Source organism: Camelus ferus, chromosome 18 (assembly GCF_009834535.1).
Source record: "Camelus ferus isolate YT-003-E chromosome 18, BCGSAC_Cfer_1.0, whole genome shotgun sequence".
Classification (NCBI taxonomy): Eukaryota; Metazoa; Chordata; class Mammalia; order Artiodactyla; family Camelidae; genus Camelus; species Camelus ferus.
The window spans coordinates 16,901,492-16,916,621 of NC_045713.1; the positions used below are offsets into that span (position 1 = coordinate 16,901,492).

Below are 15,130 nucleotides of genomic sequence, written 5' to 3' on the forward strand. Positions count from 1 at the left end.
ATAAATGAAAGACAAACCCAAATTACCAAGGTCTGAGCCGGATCAGTAAGCCCAACGAGATGCCTGCCCCATACGCCAGGATGGCTGAAATCCCAGTGGCACTCAGACCTGAGCAGGCGTCAGTCACCAGGAGGGCATACGGAAGCCCAGGTGCTGGCCCCACCCTGGAGGTTCCGATGCAGTGTTTCCGAGGTGGGGTCCAGGCATTTGTATTTCTAACAAGTCCCAAGTGATGCCGGTGCTGTTGGTTCGGGAACCGCACTTTGAGACCCACTGCTGACGTGAGTGAGTTCCCTACTCCATACTTCTGAGGCAGTCACATCGCTTTGGGGATTCACGCGCTCGCTGTCAGTCTGACAGGACTCGTGATGGGCATAGCTACTGAAAGCTGTTTAGGTTTCATTAGATGATTAAGAACTGAAGAACAGCAGCTTTGGATCCAAATCCTGACAGAGTGGCACGTTGACAAAATATTGCCAGGAGAATATTTCTGTTGGTGCCAGATTTGATGGGAGGAGAGACTCTGCCTGCCGGAATGCAAGTTATCTCTGATAACAACAGTAAAGGTCCTGGTATTTGTAGGTCTTGGCCTCATGCAACAAATGCCTCACGTGAATGAACATGATTTCTTCTGTTTTATTTGCTTTCTCGGCAAGTTTTACCAACAGCCAACCTCATGGGACAGGTAACCTACAGTTTTATGGATGAAAAATTGTAGGTATTTAATAGGTATTTGACTAGCTGAGGACTATATTTTCTTTCTCTATTTTTTTTCTGATTATAGAAGTAACGCATGCCCACTGTGGAGATTTTGAAAAATACAGAAAGATATAGTCATTCATCATCCTATCACATATGAAACAGCAGTGTCAATGTTTTGATATATTTTTCTCCAGCTCCTTTATGCATAACAGATTTGGGGTCATACTGTACCTGTCGCTTTGTGTAGGGTTTCTTTCCTGTGCTGTAAACATAGAATGTCAAGTGCTCTCAACTGGCCATGAGTCAAGAATTTTAAACCCAGCTCCCAGCCGATCTCAGCCATGGCCCTGGAACCAACAAATAAAGTGTCCCAAGCAAACGCTGGGACCTGGGCTACAGAGGACTGGCCTTTGGATCAGAGCATGGAACAGAGATCAAGAGTCCAAGAGCAAAGTAGAAATGGAAACCAGAAAAGACATGAGGCCAGAGTAAGAACTTGGGATGGAGAGACAGAGGCCAAGCCGGGAGAGGTTCCCAGGGAGCAGCTGCAGGTACTGTACTGCACCTGCTGTGTATTAGCTCACCAGCTGGGGAGGAGTGGACGCCTGGAAAGGATGCTGAGCAGGCCTGTGGGTGGGGAAGTCAGTGTGACAAGCAGGCTTTGATCTGGACCAAATCTGGGGACAGGTGCCCTGTGCACTTTTGTGTTAGGATATCTTGCAGTGCCTCGGACATAGCACACAGCTGAGAGAGAAGCCAGCTCTGATGATGAGCTTGCCAGGAGCAAGCAAAGGCTGGGGACATTTAGATAACACTCTCGAGCACCCACAAAGACCAGGGAGTCCTGTGAGTTTCTTACTTCTTGACCTCTAGCCCCAGACACATTCCCACACATCCAGCACCATCCAGTGAACAGATCCTTTTGCTTAAAGATTACTGTGTTTCATTTCTTAAATCAGAAACTCTAAATGAGTGAAGTCTTAGTGAAAGAAGTTTGATTGTGAATAAGGCAAAAATTTGAGCCAAGGAGCCAAGGTGTTTAACCTGCACTGTCCAGAACCCACTGTAAGACACCAATGGCTCCACTCTCCTTGCTAAGGGCGAGACTCATTTCTCTTTCTTCAGAGGGAGAAGAGTTTAACAGAAGTGTTGGCTGGACCCTGGGATAGATCAACAGAACTGTATGATCTCCTATGATCCCTGTCATCACCTTTGCCATCGGATGCTGTCTGCAAACTGTTGGCAGAGCACAGCTGCGCACGGCGCTGGAGGTCAAGGAGCAGAAAAGATGCAGGGTTGCGTGGAGACCCAGGTGAACCTGAGATGCAGATACTCTGCCACGTGGGAGCATCTACTGCATTAGAGACACATTCTCGGGCACAAGTGGCCTCATGGTGTGCAGTGCGAGTGACAGATGGAACCAAGTGACTTAGAGGACCCCACTTTTCTGCAGTTGCAATGAACCAGAAGCATTGAGCTTGAAAGCCCTCCCCGGATTCTGGGTTTGGTCCCCTCAGCCTCTCCCTCCCCTCCTCTCCACCATTAACATATACCAAGTCCTCAGGCTGATTTCAAACACAGTATCACAAGTCCTGCTCAAATACATCACTGCAGTAACAGCAAACACACAGGATTTTGAAGAATGCAGGGTAAGAAGACCATAAGAATTTCACAGGTTATTATCTGCTGCAGAAGAGAGAGGTTCTGAACTGGCTGCCAAGAAATCAGTGAATCTCACACCCAGAGGGCTGAGTACCCTGGGAAGAGAAGACTCTGGGGTGTGGCCCTTAGACCAGCCTCCTTGGGAAGGAGGCTGGGGTAGTAGCCAATGACATTCCACCTTCACTGATACTAATTTCCTGCAAAGAGCCAGGGGCTCGTAACTTTCGGGATGAGCACCAACTGATAAATAGCTGTTTTTTCGCAGAATCCCATTTGATTTTATTTTACCCTTGGCACTGTAGGCTAGAGTGCCAGTAAGGAGCAAGCACTGGAAGACAGATTTAATTAGCAAGATGAGCCTAGGGCCTGGTGGGATCACTTCTCAGAACACAGAGAACAGCCACGGTCACGGTTTTCCTCTAAGGTAGGAAGAAACCAAAGCCTGCAGAAAATGAAAGGCTGTGACAGCAATGTCAGATCTGAAGTGGAAGCCCAATTATAGAATCTTTCCCCTTTCTGGTACCTAGTCTCCAAGGTGGCCCCCAATGGCTCCTGCCTCCGGGTATTTACTGGGAAGCAGTCCTCTCCCCACTGAACAGAGATGACCTGTGTAACCACAGGACACTGCAGAAATGATGGAGTTTGATTTCCAGTGCTAGGTCATAAAAGGCATCATGGCTTCTGCCTGGTACTCTCTTGGGTCATTTATTTTTCTGGAAGCCAACTGCCACGTCATGAGGACACTCAAGCAGCACCATGGAGAGGTCCACATGGCGAGCACCTGAGGCCTACTGCCAACATCTAGCATCACCTTGACAGTCACATGCATTTGAGCCACCTGGAAGCACACCCTCCAGCCCCAGTCAAGCCTTCAGATGATCACAGCGCCAGCCAGCATTTTGCCTGCAATCTTCTGAGAAACCCTGAGCCAGAAACACCCAGCTAAGCTGCTATCGAATTCCTGATGCACAGAAACTGTGAGAGAGTACAAATTCACTGTTTTATGTCACAGGCTTTTGGGGTAATGTACTATGCAGCCATAGATCACTAATACAGCTTTCCAAGTGTACCATCCTGTCTGTTTCCACAGGAAATTGATTTCATCCCTCATAGAAAGCCTTGTCAGTGTTCTCAAATGGATGGTCTTCTCCTTTCTAAAATATCACTCCCTCCAGACCCGTCTTTCCTCAGGCCCTAAATCCATTCCACCAGCAGGTCCTGAGGTCCTTCCCTTTAAAGTAGACCTTCCTCGTGGTCAGTGACTTTCCTTTGCTGACTGTCTCTACCTTTTTCAAACTCTCATCCTGACCAGCCTAGAATGCTCTCTTTCCTTTCTTTTCTCATTAACTCCCTCTCATATTTCAAGGTTTGAAGCAAGTGCACACACTTCCTGAAGCTTTATCTGACCCCTCAAGACCACGTGTGTCTCCCATCTTGAACTTCTATTTGTTCTACTCAAAACAATAGTTACTGAGAGCCTGCTGACTACATTGGGCGAGGTGCTGAGGGCACCACAACAATGAAGTCCCTGCTGCAAGGAGATTACAGACTAGTAACCATCACACTAGCTCATCACTTCTTTGTTCTCTCTCTCTTAATTGTGTTTCCCCAACCAAGTTCTTAAATAGTCAGGACTGTCTCTTAAACGCCTTTTGTAAACCTCATAGTGACTACCAGACTATGGGGCAAGTAACAAGTTCTTACTAAGAACTTGTAGGTTACATGCAAGATGGGAAGCAGAGTAACACTAGAGATACATGTCAACCACAATCCTCATCTAGGTTAGAGAAAAATACATTAAGAAACCATGCTCTGTTTGAATGGCGTTTCACTAAACAAAACTCAATTTAACTTGACAAATTATTTAAGTCAAATTTTTAAATAATTATTGATGAGCCATGCCCCAAATTCCACGATCACAAAATAATAGTCATATTTTAAGATTAAGGAGCTAATATAAAAATGATGTATAGCACATTAATAATTTGAAGGTAGATATTTGAAATTTCCTAAGAGATTTTACAAGACAGAAATAGAAAAAAATGAGAAGCATCAAATATAAATTTTTAGATAAAACCATTCTGTCCTATTAAGAGTTTTGATAGGATCCAAACACACAAGGCGACTGTGCCAACTTCCCAGCAAGGATCTCCTGGAACCAAGGACACAGTGGGCTCAGGTAACATTAGTGTCCTTTCTAAGTGACTCTTGTGAATCAGAAGTGGAGGAATCTCATTTCTCCAAAATGTAAAACTGTTTTTGTTATAAGGAGAAAAGAGGAAGCTATTTCACTCCTCCAAGCCAACCACTCCTGAGGTGGTTTCCTGATTTTTGGTCACAAAAGCCATTGAGTATAGTTTTGATTTCTTGTTCAGAGGACCCAGTATGGATCTCAACTTAGACATCCTGTTTAAGGAATGTATGTCATTTGAGCCCAGAAGAGATCTTCATGTGCAGAACAGAAGCTCAAAAACTCAGAGTCAAACATCAATCTTACACACGTTTACTGTCAAACTTCATCTTTAAAAAAAATTCTCACTTACCTGCCAAAATATGCTATCTATTGTGTTTCCGAGAAAACCATCGCGACCTTCAGAAGACACCAGTTTGGGGCCAAGGATTGTCATGAATTCATCAAAATCCACCTGGCCATCCCCTGGAAGAAGAAGATACAAATACAAGTTGAAAAGTAGTTGAAATTGACCTACCCAGTGAAATAAGCATCTCCATGCTTTTCTCCTTGGCATGACCTCAGTCAATGAAGAGCTGAACCCATTACTGAAAATTGTGCAATATTCTTAAAACACCAAAAGAAATACAAGAAACTGGCAAGGACTGGTACCTCCAAGACAACATAGTCCTAATCATTTGTCAATATTTCTGTCTAAATACTCAACTGGTACCTCCCACTTAAATAGCCACAACGTTACACTTGCTGTACCTCCTGGACCCCAGCTGCTTGGCTGTACCTGAGAGAAATTACAGCTCCATCCCTATCTCTTCCTTCATCCTCATCAATCACGCATGAATTTAGACATCAAGTCTTACTGGTTTCACTTCTTAAATAACTATGGCTGGTCTACCTGCCTTGTTAAATCAATTGCTAGTCCCTTTCCAAAAAGACTGTGGTGGGAAAATGCTTCCAAGAATGAACGTTCCTAGTTACAGTTATAATGTTCCTAGTAAAATGGTTTGTGCCCTCACACTCTCCACACCACCTTCCATATGGTTGAGTTTACTTCCCCCAAAGCATATCTGATCATGCTTTATAAACTTCAATGGCATCTTTGACCAAAAATAAGGAAACCACCTCAGGATAGTATTCAAGTCCCACTATTCCTTTTGGCACTCTTTTGTTCTCCACCTCTGCCCCAAATGCCATGCTCTTTCGGAGTGCCATGCCTCTGTGTATGCTGTTCCCTCCATCCAGATGCCTTCTCTGTGTGTCTACCTGGGGAAGGCCAACCTGTTCTGTAAGATGGAACATAAATACCATGTTCTCCTTCTGTATTTTTCCTGACCCTTCCTCATCTCACTAGACAGCGTTGGACAAACTTTCTTCTGTCTCTCCAACTAACTTAATGTGTATCTATTTAGAACTTACCACCCTACATCTCAGTCACTAATCTGCATGCTAATCTCCCACCTGGCTTGTGAGCTCTGCAAGGTCAGGGACCCAGTCTGAAATGCCTGTCACCCCTGGTGAGGTCCCACAGTTCGTAAGAGCTTTGAAGCTCGCGGGCATGAATCACTTTTTTACGAAGACCTCACAAGCCCTTAACTACAATATGTCTGTCAGACTGGGTCACACAAGCTTCTGGCCGTAGTGCAGAGGGCACCGCTCTCTCTCACTTGGGAGCCTGATGGGGTTGGGGATCCACAGGACGCAGCAAAACACCTGCTTCTCAGCCCTGGGAGAACGAGGCCATCTTTAACAATCTACATTCTGGGTAGGAAAGAGACCACCCACCTCTCCGAAACCTCCCCTCAGGGTGACAGGAGATCAGCCTGTGGAACTGGTACATTTCAAGGGTCCACAAGGAACTCTGGTCAAAGTCAGCAGGGCGTGCTCCCAGAGGGAGCCCTTGGCTGAGAACCCCAAACCCGAAGCTGACAAGTGGAAACGAAGCTCCAAACTACATCCTGGCCTCAATGAAAGGGGCAGCTTATCCACTACTCACAGCTTCGGCCAGAGGGAAGGTGCTAGGGGAGGGGCCTCAGGACCCTCTGGGCAGTGCCGGCTGCAGCACAGGGGGCTTGGCAGAGACTTTCCGCTCCTTGGAGGAGAGGTCTGGTTCACAGGAGGATTTGCTTCTACCTCCTTAACAGAAGACATCCGGAACCTCAGATTTTTTATTAGTCAAAATGTGATTCTCCACCCCCAGACCCTTTTAAACTATCATTGAGCAAAGGGAGATCCCTGCAGGCCCACAGTTGGAAAAATAATCAAGGTGGGACCCCCTCACCTCTGTCTTTCTTAGGATATTCTTAGTACTGGTTCCTGGGTGTGTGTGTACATTGCACCTTCTCTGTAGACTTTCAGTATATGAAGGCTCCTCCCGCTAACACACAGCTCAACACCAGTCCTACAAGCAGTGCAAGGTTCTATTTGGATTTAGACTGAGGAAAATCTCTCTTCAGCAGATCCTAGTTTAAAGGGAAAACAGGCCTGGGAGCACCCCACAAGCTATCAGTGCCGCTCCCAGAAGTCTAGCCTCCATGTCTCCACCCCCTCACTCCATCCATTGCAGGAGAACTGAGACAAATACAACCTCAGAGAGAGGCTTTTCACTAAGTGTCTTATATGAAAACCACCTCCAGGATGAGGCAAGGTCTGGGAAGTCTGATGATGATCTTAATATCTAACATCCTGAGCACTCATGATGCAATGGGCATCATTTAAAGAAACTGCCACACCCTAGTTAATTTAAGCCTGCCAGCAGGCCATTCTACAGATGAGAAAATTGAGGCACAGAGAGGTTCAGTAACTTGCAGAAGCTCACACCGGGGAGCAGAGCTGGGATTCCAAACCCAGCAGTCTGCCTACGCTGTTGCTGCCTGGAGGTCGGGTGACATATGGACTCTGTCAGGAACCCTGTTTCGTCTGATCCTGTTACCGAGTCCAAACTGGTTCTCCTCGCCATATGACAGGCCAGTAAATAGGGAGACAAGGTGTTGGGGCAAGGTATAATGACTTTATTTGGAAAGCCAGCAGACCGAGAAGATTGAGGACTAATGTCCTAGAGAACCATCTTCCCTAAGTCAGAATTCAGGCCCCCATGTATATTAAAAAGGGGAGGGGGTGTGGTTGGTTGGTGCGAACTTCTTGGTGTCGGAATCCTTTGTTCTTGCAGCTGTCCACGTGGGTCAGGTCATGCTGTTCCTGTAAACCTCCAACAGGACAAATGTTATTCTCTGTTCTGCAACTTTTTATCTCTATATGAATGGAAAAGTGTTATATCCTTAAAGGTCAGAGCCCTGCGAATGGGCTGTCCTGTATATTTCAGCCCATAGGCAGCATTCTTTTATGAAAGGTGCAGAGCCAGCGTGACTCAGCACAGGAGACAGAGCACAGGGTGAGAGCTAGAGGAACGGATCTCACATGGAGTCAGCTTTGTTCTTCCCTATTACGATCCCAGCATTCCCTGGCCCGGGAGTCTATGGCAGCCTAGCACAGAGGAGCAAACTGAAATCTAAGTTGCTCCTGGTTTAGCTACTGGGTCTCAGGTCAGCTGCCAGAGGTCCTTCTTAAGCATTTTAAAGAGTGATAATAAGCAGCAGGAAATACCGATTTAACATTTGCTCTGTGCCCGACACTGAACTCCAAGCCTTACGTATATCATCTTGTTTGATTCTACTGTGACTAGACACCGCTCTCCATGTTTTAATCATGGGAAAACTTCCGCGAGAAGAGGTTAAAAGTAACCAGGTCGAGGCCGTGCAGCTCACATGCGCCAGCTTGGGGATCAGCTTGGAACCCCTGATGTTACCTCCACGTTGCAAAGCCTCCCTCCGTGTCTGAGGCCCCTGCATAATTCCTGGCCCAGATTCATATCTCTCTTCAAAGTTTGAAAGTATAATGCGTTTTTCTATATGGGCATTTAGGAAGGAATTTAGTGGGAAATTGGGAGGATGGACTTTACAGACATGAATGCAAACAGCTACCACTTGAAAGCTATTTGTTCCCCAAATTGCCATTCTGTCTGCAGTCAGAGTCTCAGTAATTCTCCTGGGGTGGTCAGTTCTCAGAGGATCCCAGTCTGTTGCATACAACCCTCCAGGTATCTGAAAATCTGAAACCCCTTCCACCGAAAAGAATTGGTCTGAGGAATGAGGCCCGTGTAAGGCCTTTCAGGGTGACATCAGGCTGACATCAGGCTGACATCCTGGATTCACATGTCCCCTAAAGACAAGGTGGGTGTCTTCTCAGACCTGCCACCTTTCACAGAATGCAAAGCTTCCTTTGGTCACATTGTTTTGCAAATCTTGAACAAGCAAGCAAGTGCAAAGTGAAAGAATGAAATTCACTCCTACCAGGCCTCATTCCCCCTCCATGAGCTTCCAAATATCATGATCCACTTATCAAGACATGCAGGAAGCTAACCTGCCCAGGACGGCATCTGATTGCTTCCCACTGCTATGTAAGTCAGAGTAATGAACTTGAACGAGGGCAGGAAGCTGCGGGAGGGCCGCGACTGCACAACATTCATTAAGACCAACCAGCTGAAACTTCCACAAAGAGGTAAAATAATGATAAAAATCCCTGCAGAATAAAAGGAAGGAAAGGCAAAGTACAGAAAAAAACGGTCCTAGAAGGGTGACAAGGAGACAGATTAGGAGGAAGGAAAAATGTCTGCCTGAGACTCTGTTCAGATCAATTGACTCGACTCCAAAGGCACGCCTGCTTGCACGCCTGCTTGCACGGGAGGGATGAGAGGGTGGGCAACAGAGAGATGAACAGCTTATCCCCCAGGGGGTTGCAAAACATCACCCAGGACAAAATCAAGTAGGGGCCGTGACTGACCTAAAAGCACCGAGCTAAGGCAGCACCAAGGCGGGGAGCAAAGGCTCCAATTAGGAGATTCTCAGTGGCTCGGCAGAGAGTCCTGCAGAGAGAAGGTTCTAACCAGCAGAAAGAGATGAGGTGAGCAGACTGAGCAATGGTGGTGGTGGGGTCAGCAGGAAGGATGGAGGATGGTAGGGAGCAGCAACTGCCCGCCCTGAGTGCTGGGTCGACGGTTCTCATGGGAAGAGAGTGGGAAGAGATCAGCCCTGCTTGTCCTTGAGGCAGAGTCAGTGGCAAGTGTCCGAGTGGGGAGTGAGAGCATTACACACCACCAGCTCCCTCCCATGCAGTTCTTCTGCCTAATGCTTCAACTTCAACCTCAAATACAGTGTCAGGGGATGAACTGTGTCCTCCCCCACCGCAAAATTCATTGGTGGAAGCCCTAACCCCCAATGTCACTGTATTTGGAGATAGAGACTTGAAAGAGGTAATGAAGGTTAAATGAAGTCCTAAGGGGAGGGGAGGGCCTTGATCCAATTGGATTGGTGCCCTTCTAAGAAGAGGAAGAGACAGCAAGCACGCAAGCACCGGGGAAAGACCACGTGAGGACGCAGCCAGTGAGAGGGCAGATGTCTGCAAGCCAAGAACAGAACTGCACCGGACGCCAAGCCTGCCAGGACCTGGATCTCGGATTTCCAGCCTCTAGAACTGAGAGAAATAAATGTCTGTTGTTGTGGATGTCTATCAGGGGGAAAGGTGCATGGGGTGAAGTCTGGAAGAAATCAGGCACAAATTTCCAGAATTCTCTCCCAGTGGAGTCAACAGGAGGTGCTTAATTTCCCCAGAAATGTGAAGTGGCAACAGACGTGAAATCCTGTGTACCAGGAGAGCTCATTAGAGTCTCGCTGTCCAAGGTATTTATTGGGAACTAGTCATGGAGGCACTCTGTCCCTGGCACGTACTAAAATTCAAGACTCCCAGAAGGGATGCAGGTGCTTAACAGAAACCACACTGTAGGTACAGCTGAGGATCAGTGAGCCTCAGCTCTTATCTCTTAGGAATGATGGGAACCCTCCCCAAATCCAATGTTCCAGACCAGCCAAAGACTAACTGTGCAAGCAGGACTTTTTAAGGACAGCCTGTTGCGTTAACACTTTTTTGCACACATTTCTACCGTCATTCTAAGTTCCTGAGCCATTGAGCTAAGGCCACAGAAATCTATCAAAACCAACATTTATCCCTAGAACAGGAACAGATGCCCAGCTTCTCACGGTTCCGAGTTCCTGCTGTAGATCCCTCAGCTGCTGGTGACACAAGGTAGGGTCTTCCTAGATCTGCGAGGCTTCGGTCTGTGCAGCCCCGTGGCTCTGCCAGGATGCTGAAGGGGCTAGCTCAGTCTCTTCCTCCTCTGCTTCTGCTCACAGAACCTTCCGTACATCAAGTCCTCCTAGTTCCTCGTTCCCCATCCTCACCCTGTTGGTCAAAGCCGAATCGAGGCCTAGACAACCCTGAGCAATGCACCTGCCTCCAGCAAGCCAGCGTCCCAGGAAGCCTGTTTCCCACGTGAGCTGAACACTCAGCAGAGTTTTTACATCTGTTATAGAACACAGAATAATGGACCTAGAAAACACGCTTCTCCTTCCACTCTACATTCGAATGGGAAATGTCAGTGGACCACAGTAGAACAAAAAAGTCAGAAGGTAGTAGGGGTCAAGGCGGGGGTGGTGGAGGCTGGTGGCACCTCCCAGCACTGCCACTGCCCACTCTCACTTCTCCTCCAAAGAGGAGCAGGAGCTAATCAACAGGGCGGGCTCTCAGACGGTGTGCAAAGTTCGTGCTCACAGCTGGGGCCCATTCCCTGGGATCATCTATGTGATAGGTTCATCAGGCTAGGTCTTGCCAGAGGAAGCCCAGCCATCCTACGTCCTCTCTTATTTTCTGCCTGGGGACACAAGCCATGAGCAAGAATGAAGATGAAGGGACATTTTATTTCTCATCCTACTGCTCTTATGCACACGTCTCCCTTGGGGATCCACATGCAAGAGAAACTGACAAGACAAGACAGACCATGCGTCTTACTAGTACCAAACTCCCCTTGTACTCCAACAGCAGCAAGGTCATTTCTAAACTTCAGAGAACAGTTTTGACTTAAAAGTTCTGAGAAAATGGATGCAATGACTGCAGAATAAGCTTGACGTCAGGATTAAGAAGAACAAAGACACTGAGCATCTTTTTACAGACCTGTTGGCCATCTGGATGTCTCCTTTGCAAAAATGTCTATTTAGTTCCTCTGCCCATTTTTTAATTGGATTGTTGGGGTTTTTCGGTTATTGAGTTGGATGACATTATTTAGGGTCCATACTCGCAACTAGTCGGGAAGTAAGTCCTGGAGATCTAACACACAGCCATTGATCGCAGCCAACAAAACTGTACTATAAACATTAAACTTGCTAAGAGACTAGATCTTAATTGTTCCCAACAATAGGAGAAAGTAATTATGTGACACGACCTGGTAATCATACTGCAGTATAAATATATCAAATTAAAAAAAAGAACAAAGATAGTTTCTAATGTGTCTTTGCTCAACTTTCCATTAAAGAGTCCAGGAAACTAGAAAAAGACCAAAAAAAAAAAAACAAAAAAATCACAGAAGTTCTAAAAGCTGAGGCTACCCATCAACCACTTGTAAAAATCTGGGGAAATGTTCATCGACCACAGCGCTGGTGAAGCAGGTGGAGAGATAAAACGGGTGGTCTGTGCAGGCTGCACTCTTGGAAAGGGTACTGAAGCACCCATCAAGAAGTGGTAGGAAGAGCCATGAGCACGATACACGGCCCTCCCCAAGCTCGGAGACCTGGACTCTGCAAAACCTAGAAACCCAGGCAACCAGTTCCCGAGCGTGCGTGCTTGGGTTGCTAGGAAGTCAGGCACCTTGTCCTCGTCTCTTGTCACCCCTGTTCTCTCCTTCCCTGGTCCCCCACTTCCAGCTTCCATTCACAGGCACAAGCCCAGCATATGCCACGGGCAGAGGTTCCAGCATCGGCCAGCATCACGCTGCAGGCGCCAGTCTCCGCGCCCTAAGCAGAGTGGAGACAGGAGGAACCCAGAGCGTACTAAGTGTTGGGAACTGTTGTCATATTTTAATATACTGCTTCTTGATCATGATTCTTTAATCATAAATGCTTCTCAGATTTAGAGAATCGGTGAGTGGGAGCAAGAAAACAAAAACCCTGTCCAGTCCTCTTTTACTGAATACTTACTAGCCACCAGCAGCTGCACTAGGTATTGCCCGCTTCCAGCCCATAGCTGGAGTATTCTGAAACCCAAGTGGGAAAAGGAGGCAGTCCATGACACCCACACATGCTGGTGGTGGGCCAATACTGGGACCCAGGTCTCCATCGTTAAGAATTGAAAACTAAGGGGAAAAAATAGGGATTAGTCCAAAAGAGAAGAGAAACATTAAACTGAATACCCAAAGAAAAAAATTTACTTCCGAAAATCACTCCCTGTTAGAGACAGGAGGAAGCCTATGGCATGCCTGCTTTGTATTCCCAGTCTGATAGGTGAGAACAGCCCTATGCCGGCAAGAGGTGGTGCAGACATATGAGGATGAGGTGAAAAGACAGGAGGCTGAGACACAAAGAAGGGGGACCCGGCCTCAGCAGGGAGAAAGTGTGAGGACACTAACGATCCTCTGGCCAAGTCAAGTTGGGACCCGCTGGCAATGAACCGCAACTCCTAACTCAAGCCAGCAAATAGGTACCCGAACCCATTATGTGAGAGCCGTTGTGCCAGGCCTGGGATGTTGAGTTCTCCAGGGTGGAAATGAGCAGGCTACATTCTCCTACTCAAACCCAAAGAAACTAGGACTTCACAGTAAATTCTCAAGCAGAAATCCCTGTATCTCTCTGGAATTAAAAACACTCTCCTGACCAATGAAAAATATAAATTTGAGATAAATTTTAAAGAAAATGGCAATGAGAATACACTGTAACTCAACTATGTAAGTATTCATCAAAGCTGTCCTCAGAGGTAAATTCAAAGCATTTAAAGTAATTTTGTTATTTTAAAAGATAAAGGGTGGGAAGGAAAGAAAACATTCAAAGAAACATTTAGAAAAGAAGTGAGACAAAAAGATAATAGAAGTAAGGATATAATAAAATTGGGGTAAGGGCAGACTTAATTAACTGGGAAATAACACAAATAGACATGGTAACCACTGTATTAAAAAGAAAAGAGCGAATTCTTTGAAAAGAACTATAAAATGTATAAATTACTGGCATATCAAATTTAGAAAGATTCAAATCAAAATGCAACTGAGAGGGTATGTAGAAACAAATACAGAAGAAATAAACTCATGAAATACTTTGTAAAACTGAACGCTAATAGATTTTTTTAAATGGTTGTGGAACTAGTGCTTTTATTGAAAAAGAATAATTTATTGATAGTTATTTAAGAAAAGGTAGAAAAGCAATGGAATAAGATACAAGAAGTTGAAAAGTAATTTTTAAAAATACCCGAAAAGCTTCTCAAATAGGAAAAATCACATCCAAGTTTCTCATGTTTTCAAGAAACAGATACTCCTCATGTCACATAAACTATTCCAGGATGAAAAAAAGAGGACGTGTCAATATGATTCTGATACCAAAATACACAAAAGGAGAACAACTGGAGAACTCACTTACAGATACAGACAAAAATCCTAAAGCCTGAACTGGAAAATCTCATTTAAAATACATTAAAAGCACAGCGTACCATAGCCAAGTACAGACTATTCCAGGACTTGAGTACCTAATATTAGGAAAATCAATTAATATGAGAAATCCAATCAACAGATAGAATTAAAAAGCGGTGATCTCTATGGATACGGCAGAGAAGCTGAGTGAAATATAATATTCTTTCAAGACTTTATTTAAACTGGAAAAAGAACGATACTTCCTTGAGAAAGCAAGAGTGATCCGTCTCAAGGCGGCAGCAGGTCTCCTCGTCTAGGGAGGCATCCCCATTCCGATAAGCAAGACCCAGGCTTCTTGCTATCATTTTAATTCCACACTGTTCTCAACGTGCTGGCCAACACTACGATGCGAAGTGGAAGTGAGAAATACGACCTCAGAAACGGAGAAGACAAAATTATCACCACTCAGAGGGCAGTGGTGATTGTCCGTCTAGAAAGAACAACAGTAATTCTGGGGAATTTAGTAACGGCGGCTAGGCACCAGACACACATTTAAAAATCAATAGTTTTCTTGTGTGACAGCGGTAACCATTTAGAAAATTTAACAGAAAAAAAGAGCCAAGGGACTTCTGAGCATGCGGCAGGGCGGCGGGAGCCTCTCCCTTCTCCCTCCCAGCCTCCTGGCAAGTTCCCTCTGCTGTGGGCCAGGGACTTCCAGAAATGATGGGAGGGGAGGTGGCAGGACAGTACAGAGAAGGTAGTGAGGGTCCACACCTCCCAGGGGCCAGCAGAAAGGGGGCCTACCTCACCTGTGAGGCACCTGAGGAAAGGACCACACCTGTTCACATAAGCAGGTTGAGGGGTGGGGCAGTTCTGGACCCACTGACTCCCAGCATCTGGAGAAAATCTGCACGGTGGGCTGTGGTCTCCTGGCTCCTGGGTGGGGGAGCCCCTGCAGAGAGGGCTTCCTGCTGCTGCCTCAGAGGAGGACAGACATTTGTTCCCTGCTCATCCACAAGATGTGGAAACTGGGGGCTTCCATCTACCTGTAACTTTGCCACTGACTTGGCTGAGAAGGAGGACAG

The 15,130-nt window shown here is 46.3% G+C and overlaps 1 protein-coding gene across 6 annotated transcripts in view; it reads right to left on the bottom strand.

The window, feature by feature from the left end:
* CALN1 (calneuron 1) overlaps window positions 1–15,130 on the bottom strand; it is a 367,399-nt gene that overhangs the window by 115,293 nt on the left and 236,976 nt on the right. For all 6 annotated transcript variants that reach the window (XM_032460335.1, XM_032460337.1, XM_032460334.1 and 3 more), the window contains one exon: window positions 4,908–5,020. In XM_032460335.1, the coding sequence (XP_032316226.1) occupies window positions 4,908–5,020 (113 nt within the window). The remainder of the gene's footprint in view (window positions 1–4,907; window positions 5,021–15,130) is intronic.